Source organism: Capsicum annuum, unplaced genomic scaffold, assembly GCF_002878395.1.
Source record: "Capsicum annuum cultivar UCD-10X-F1 unplaced genomic scaffold, UCD10Xv1.1 ctg76817, whole genome shotgun sequence".
Classification (NCBI taxonomy): Eukaryota; Viridiplantae; Streptophyta; class Magnoliopsida; order Solanales; family Solanaceae; genus Capsicum; species Capsicum annuum.
Genome location: NW_025887153.1, coordinates 859 through 9,353, shown reverse-complemented (window position 1 = coordinate 9,353; position 8,495 = coordinate 859). Strand labels below are relative to the sequence as shown.

The 8,495-nt window shown below is 40.3% G+C and overlaps 1 protein-coding gene across 1 annotated transcript; it reads right to left on the bottom strand.

The window, feature by feature from the left end:
* Positions 1–6,619: 6,619 nt before the first annotated feature.
* LOC107852891 lies at positions 6,620–7,555 on the bottom strand. The gene has a single exon (XM_016697929.2). It carries the CDS (start codon positions 7,553–7,555, stop codon positions 6,620–6,622), a length of 936 nt encoding a protein of 311 aa, XP_016553415.2.
* Between the last annotated feature and the right edge of the window lie 940 nt (positions 7,556–8,495).

The following is an 8,495-nucleotide window of genomic DNA, read 5'->3' as shown; positions in this document are numbered from 1 at the left end:
TATATACATATATATACGTGCTAGAGCTTATACAGGTGATTATTTCCTTTTATATGTGACATGATGCTGTTCGAATTTCGGGTTGTCATAGAGTTATTCATGGGAAGTATAAGGTTATGAGCTGGTTCTCCCGGGCCTCCTCGGTTATGGGTGCCAGTCCGCCCCAATAGGATTTGAGGCGTGATAGTAGCTTCCTAGAATGAACGACCAGCAGTCGTTTCGGCCAACCCAGCGGCCAATTCAGCAGCAACTAGGATTCGGGACTTCACCTAAATGAACCCTCTGTCCTTCTTTGGGTCTAAGCCAGATGAGGATCCTCAGGAATTTGTTGACCAAGTCCAGAAGGTCATTGATATCATGGGAGTCACTTCTTCTCAGAGTGTTGAGTTAGCCACATACCAATTGCAGGATGTCTCTCACACTTGGTACAAGTAGTGGAAGGCAGAAAGGTTAGAGGATGCAGGTCCTGCTGAGTCGGAAGAATTTGTCACGATTTTCTTAGATAGATTCTTTCTCCAAGAGCTGAGAGAGGCCAAAGTTCTTGAGTTCATAAATCTCAGGTAGGGAAATATGATAGTTAGAGATTATTCTCTTAGATTTAATCAGCTAGCCAAATGTGCCCTTCAGTGGTTGCAGACAACAGTGCTAAGATGAGCAAGTTTGTGTCAGGGGTGAATGATAGTGTGGTAAATAAGTGTAGGTCTGTGATGTTGAACAGTGATATGACTTTAGCCAGGCTCATGACCCATGCTCAATAGATAGAGGAGCAAAAGGTTAAGACTAGGAAGAAGTAGAACAAGAGATCAAGAGCAGGCAATTTTAGGTTTGCTCTGCCTAAATCAGAGGGAGGAAATCGTTTATAGTTTCATCCTAAGTCAGAAGTTCCAGCCCCTTCCTCCGCTAGTGCCCCAGTGCCAAAGTTCAGGGATGGCAACAGAGGAAGAGCACCAGGCTCTAAATCTCAGAGCAGTGTTAGTAGTGCCCGCACTTATCCTCAGTGTCATACCTGCGGTAAGTACCATCAGGGTGTGTGTAGAGTGGGTCAAGGCATTTGTTTTGGTTGTGGCTAGCAAGGCCACAGAGTTAGGGGTTGTCCTCATCCAGGTCCTCAGGGTCAGCAGAATCATTCCATAGCTCAGTTCGATCACCCAAACCTACAAGGTGACACTTCCAGTGCTACTAGTGGCAATGCCCAAACAGACCCAACAGGATCAGGAAAATTCTCCTGATGTCGTTGCTGGTACGTTATAGATTTTCCATGTTCATGTTTATGCTTTGCTAAACCCAAGTGATCATTGTCTTTTGTCACTCCATACATAGCAGTCAATTTCGGAATCAGTCTTGAAATTTTAGCAGAGCCCTTTTCAGTCTCTACCCCAATGGGTAAAACCATCATAGGTCGGCGGGTACACAGGAACTTTTCGGTTATGATATTTCAAAAATCCATGTCATCAGATTTAATTGAGTTAGAGATGACTGATTTTGATGTCATTCTCAACATAGATTGGCTTTATTCTTGCTATGCCATAGTCGATTGCAGAAATAGGATAGTTCAATTTCAGTTCCTGAATGAGCCTGTCCTAGAGTGGAAAGGTACCACTTCGTCTTTCAGGGGTCATTTTATTTCCTACCTTCGGGCAAGGAAAATGATTTCTAAAGAGTGTATGTATCATCTCGTGCATGTTAAGAATTCCAGTTCAGAATCTTCCAGTCTCGAATCATTCCCAGTGGTTAATGAATATTCAGACGTCTTTCTCGAAGATCTTTCAAGCATTCCTCCCAAAAGGGAAATAGATTCGGCATAGACCTTCTCCCAGATACTCAGCCTATTTCTATCCCACCATACAGAATGGCACCAGAAAAACTTAAGAAACTGAAAGATAAATTGAAGGATCTCTTAGATAAGGGATTCATTATGCCCAGTGTATCCCCATGGGGTACGCCAGTCTTATTTATGCACAAGAAAGATGGTTCTCTCAGAATGTGTATTGATTATCGTCCGCTCAAATAAGTCCGATCAAGAACAGGTATCCGCTGCCTAGGATAGACGACTTGTTTGACCAACTTCAGGGTGCCAGTTATTTCTCCAAGATAGACCTCAGATCAGGCTATCATCAGTTAGAGTTAGAGGATGTGACATTCCAGAGATAAGTTTTCATATTTGGTATGGTTACTTTGAATTTCTAGTCATGTCCTTTGGTCTTACCAATTCCCCTGTAGCTTTCATGGACTTGATGAACCGGGTGTTCAAGCAGTACTTGGACATATTCTTCATAGTCTTCATAGATGATATTCTGGTCTATTCTCGCACAGAGCATGATCATTCAGACCATCTCATAATTGTTCTTCAGACTCTCAAGAATCACTACTTGTTCGCCAAGTTCAGTAAGTGCGAATTTGGGTAAGATCAGTAGCATTCCTTGGCCACATTATTTCTGGTGATGGAATTAGAGTAGATCCTCAGAAAACTGAAGCAGTGAGAAACTGGCCTCGCCCTATCTCTCCATCAGATATCAGGAGTTTCTTGGGTTTGGCTGGCTATTACCGATGATTTGTCGAGGTATTTTCTTCTATTGCATCTCCTATGTCCAGATTGACTCAAAAGAAGGTCAAGTTTTAGTGGTCAGAACCTTGAGAGAAGAGTTTTCAAGAGTTGAAGACTCGACTCATCTCAGCTCCACTTTTAGCGCTTCCCGACGGTTTCGATGGATTCGTAGTATATTGTGATGCATCCAAAGTAGGTTTAGGTTGTGTCCTCATGCAGCATGGTAGATTCATAGCCTATGCCTCCAGACAGTTAAAGCCCCATGAGAAGAATTATCCTACTCATGACCTTGAGTTAGCAGCAATTGTCTTTTCCTTAAGGATTTAGAGGCATTATCTATATGGTGTTCATGTAGACGTCTTCACAGATCATAAGAGCCTTCAGTATGTCTTTTCCCAGAAAGATCTTAATCTTCATCAGAGAAGGTGGTTAGAGCTCTTGAAGGATTATGACATGAGTGTCATTTATCATTCTGTCAAGGCCAATGTAGTGGCCGATGCACTCAGTAGACTATCCATGGGTAGTTTTTCCCATGTTGAGGATAGTAAAAAGAAATTAGCTCAGAAGATTCATCAACTTGCCAGACTAGGCGTTTGCTTAGTCGGCTCTTTAGAGGGTGGTGTATGTGTTCAGAGTAGTTTAGAGTCATCTCTAGTTTTAGAGGTGAAAGAAAAGCAAGACAGGGATCCTAGCCTTGTCAATCTAAAAGAGTCAGTTCAAAGTCAGGAAGTAGAGGTTTTTACCTAAGGGGGAGACGGTGCTCTTCATTGTCAGGGTCGTCTGTGTGTTCCCAGTGTAGATAACTTGAGGCAGCAAATTCTTGCAGAAGCGCATGGTGCACGATACTCTATTCATCTAGGGGCCGCTAAAATGTACCATGATTTGTGGGAGATCTATTAATGGAGTGAGATGAAGAGGGACGTTGCAGAGTTTATGGCTAAGTGCTCTACATGTCAGCAGGTTAAGATAGAGTATTAGAAACCTAGTGGTTCCATGCAGGAGTTCACCATTCCTACTTGGAAGTGGGAAGAAGTGAACATGGACTTCGTGATGGGTTTACCTAGAACTCGTCATCAGCATAATTCAGTTTGGGTCATTGTAGATAGAATGACCAAGTCAGTCCATTTTCTTCCAGTTCGTACCTTCTATTCAGCCAAGGATTACGCCAAACTCTACATTAGGGAGTTTGTCAGATTACACGGTGTTCCACTATCTATCATCTCAGACAGAGGTACCTAGTTCACCTCTCACTTGTGGAAAGTGTTTCAAAAGAGTTTTGGTACCCAAGTTCATCTCAGTATAATGTTTCATCCTCAGACAGATGGTCAACCAGAAAGGGCCATTAAGACTCTAGAAGATATGCTAAGGGCATGTGCAATTGATTTCAAGGGAAGCTGGGATGAGCACTTACCTTTGATTGAGTTTGCATACAACAACAACTTTCACTCCAGTATTCAGATGGCTCCATTCGAAGCCCTCTATGATAGGAGATATAGGTCTCCGATTAGTTGGTTTGAAGTTAGTGAGACCACAGTCATAGGTCCTGACTTAGTATTCGATGCCTTAGAGTAAGTTCAGTTGATCAGAGAATGCCTTAGAATTCAATTAAGTCCTAAATCATGTTCCAGTTGAGCATGATCAGTGTATGCGTCGTTTATCTTTTCTCCCCTCTCAAGCGGTCATAATTCGAGGACGAATATTTCCAAGGGAGAGATATTGTAATATCCCAAAAAATCCAAACTAATATTAGAGCCATGTACCAAGCTCATGCATAGTACATCATGGTTATTTTATAGTTTTATGAGTAGGTTATATGCATATTAAGGCTTCAAATAACTCCCAACTATCAGACGAATCAAAACATTCCTTACCGATTGAATTCTTGAGAAGGATATTGGTATGTTTGTACTCTTACGTTCATATTAGTCAGTCAGTAGTATTATTCATGCATGTAAACCCTTTGCATTAGCCTACCTCACTCGTATACTCAGTACTTCAATTGTACGGACGCATTTGCGCTATGGTTCTTTATTTTCATATTACACCATAGGTTCAGAGGCACGAGTCCCAGACCAGCAGTAGCAGTCTCATTCGGCATACAAAGTTGCAGTGAGTCCTCTTCATTCGAGGACGACATTATTTATTTTATTCATTTATTTCTTCAGTTCAGTTTTATGGAGTTATTTGGAGACATGTTCCTTCAGCTTCTTATTTCAGACAGTACTTAGAGGCTTTTGGATTTACACTCAGATTTAGCTTTCAGATCCAGTTTTTAGTTATTTTGGGTATTTTTCTCCCATATGGATGTTATATTATTTTAATTGAACCTTATGGCCTATTGTGCATGTTTTCCGCACTATTATGTCATGAATTACAGTATATAGGTACTGATATCAGTCATGGGTTAGCTTGTGGTCCCTCGAAATCATAAGCACCGTGTAGCGTTCCAATTCAGAAAATTAGGGCGTTACAATATCATTGACAAGGCGTACAGTCTATGACATTTACTGAATACAATTGATGGACTAGTATTATTTAACGTATCGATTATGTATTAGGTCGAGCATAGACATTGAGATAAGTATCGAATAAACTTCATCGACCATACATTTAATTTTGGATGAATTAAAATAATCGTGGATAGACCAGATTAGCTTTCCATTGACGTATATTAATTAGCCTAAACGTCTGACAACTGTCCCGTTCATCTTCTACCTTGATCTCATACAAAAATTCTAAAAATTCTAAAAATGGTAAAATTACAGTGCTAAAAAATGCAGGAAACAAGAATTAAACCAGAAACAAAAACTAAACAAGAATTAAAGGAAGACAAGACTTAAACAAAAACTAAACAAGAATTACAGTGCCACAAAATGCAGAAAACAAAAATTAATTTTCCATTAATTCACAACTGTTTGATTCATGTTCTAACAGAGGAAATTTTTTAAAAATTTAAACGAGTCTAAAATTACAAAAATTTAAAGAAAGACAGATATAGGAAAAACCAACATATTTCATTCATTCATTAATCATTGCAATGGTAGACCTATATTTACAGCAAAATCCAAACAAAAAGTGCAAAAATACAGAAGCTTTCATCTAACATAAACCTAAACATGAAAGCTTCCCATTGCAATGACATTAAAATAAAAAAAAAAGACATAAAAAACTTAAAACTAAGGGGATAGTGGGGGGTGATCATCTCCTCCGGCTCCATGTTGAGCCGCTCCACAATTGCTCGTAAAAAATAGGCAATCCATCGGAGTTCATGGTGGATATGCTCCCTGTCCTGCCCCAGTCCATAGAAGAGGCAATTGAAGTCGTTACGGAGGAGGAGAAGGTCATAGTTACGGTTGATCTTCCTTCTGGGTCTTAAAGGAATGCCTGACATCTTGTCGTCGATTTAATTTGATTTTGAATTGATGAAGATGAATTTTGGGTGCCGTAGATAGGTATTTATATAGACCAAAATAGAAACCTTTGGTCTTCCCGCCCTTTGGTTGGTAGACGTGTCAATGGTGGAAATCAAAGAGAGGTAGCGTATACCCAATCGACGCAAAGTCTGATTGGACTTGAAACAGCTTTTTTGATGTATAATAAATGCTCAACTGCTTGCATCTGTACTTTTGAATATTTAGGGTTTTTAATAGACCTTATATATGATCGATAATAAACCATGTATTAAATAAAGAATAAAAGAAATAGATCGGACGCACAATATATGCAATACTTCAAAAAGATCGATAATACACTAAGAGTTCAGTCGATAAATCTGGTATTAATCAGACAATTGAAGGGTTGTCAAAATACATACACTGTCATGACTTACAAAAACACAAATTCATACAAGACTAACTACGATTTGTTGTTGTTACAAGTGGTTCTCTTGTGCCCGAGTCTCTTGCACAGTGAACACTTGTTTCTCCTCTTTGATTTGAAAGTCTCGCCCATGCCCTTAACGCATTTTGTTTTCTTTATTCCGAGCTTGGTGAGCATGAGAGGTGGAATAATGTTCACGTCTAGCAATTCTTTTGGCATGCACCATTCGGACTCCAAAGGGAAAACATTAATTGATTACGGATACGCAAGGAGGTACTCTTCCACTTTATACATGGGCGAAGAGTAATCATAGACTCTCAAACCATAATCTTCACCATGCTTCAATTGCAAAGCGGCCATCGCGTGAATGCATGGTATTTTGACCAGGTCAAACTTTCTGCAAGAACACAACTTTTCCAGTAGGTCGACTTTGGCCGTACAGCCACTTCCGAACACAGTATATTGCCTTTTGCCCCCGCTCATATTCTCCATATAGAAGGAGTCACCCTCACTCATATTGTCTCTTAAGATCTTTTTGGCGGTCGGAACAAATTTGTTATCCTTACATTTGAGGTCGTAGGCATGTCTCTCCCTGAATATTTCATCAAACCTCTTGGTAATCGAATTGAATATAGATGCCATGGGGTACTCCCTTTCATCACTCAATATACTATTCACCAACTCGACAATATTTGTGGTCATCACGTCAAACCTATTGCCGAGGAAATATGCCCTGCTCCATTTCTCAAAACCAAGCTCATGCTCGAGGAAAAAGGATGCCTCAGGACAGTAGTTCTTGAATTCCATAAAATGGTCGCTAAACTCCTCGGGAGAATATGCCTTTTCTGTATTATAGAATAGATAGAGGTGTTCTCCGCAGTGGTGATTTACGCAGAGATTTTTACCTAGGTGCCTCATGCAGTACCTGTGATGAGCATAATTGTACGCCTTCGCGATGCCGTTGGTGATACTATTATGCCTATCAGAGATAAAGCATAAATCTGGTCCATCAACCATAATAGGCTTCAGCTTCTCAAAGAAGAATGTCCAAGATGTATCGTTCTCCTTGTCAACGACGTAAAAGGCAATGGGATAAATATGGTTCTCCGTATTCTGTGCAACCGCACTTAGCAGCACATTCTCGTACTTGCCGTATAAATGAGTGCCGTCGACCGTAATAACCTTCCTCATATGGGCGAATCCCCTAATGTAAGGGACCAACGATAAAAAGTAGTACATAAACCTACAAATGATCTTGTTCACCATGATGGAATAGGTAGTGCCAACACTAAGAGCGTTGATCATGTACGAAAAAATGGGCAGGCAGGATTACCCGTGCTCCGCTGTCCCTCGAACCATTTCCTTGGCAATCACACCCTCCAGCCAATATTTCTAATAGCTTGGTTTACTTTTCAAGTTCTTGAAAATGATCCTCTGAATCTCGCTAGTGTTCGGACCCTTTCCTTCGCGATACATGTTCACACACAGCGATGTAATGACTTTAGATGTGATTTTTCTATGGCAGCAGGTGGCGTATTCGATGCCGCAACTATGATCGATGACGTATTTATAGATGACAAATCTGTCTGTGCGTTCATGCTTCTTCGCTCGCAACATCCATCCGCAACTAGGACAAACACATTTTACCTTGAGGAATTTGCTGTAGCTCTTCAACGTAGCATAATTAAAAGAATTTCTCATAACTGCTACATTTAACAATAATTTCAGCTCCTTTTTACTGCTAAATGTTTGATTTACCTGAAAATTAGTTCCGTCGGAGAAGGAGTAGTTGGTTTGTGCTCCTAATTCACACTCTTCTCCCCTTCTTCAGAGAGAATTGGATCTTCCAATTACATTGAATCATCTTCTGAATCCATTGGATGAGCATCCAAACTTTCATCTTCAAATAAATCATGTTTGTCGATTGTCGGCTGTGGTGGCGGGATTGTCGAAGACCCTGGAATGATATTTATTCTCAATAATGGCCTAGATCCATCGGCAGCGACATTCAACATGTATAATGACACATGACGATCATTATTTATAAACGTGGGATGTAGTTTACCCCACCCATTCATTACATAGCTAATCACAATGTTCTTTGGCTCGCATTCTCAATTACGCTTTGAAC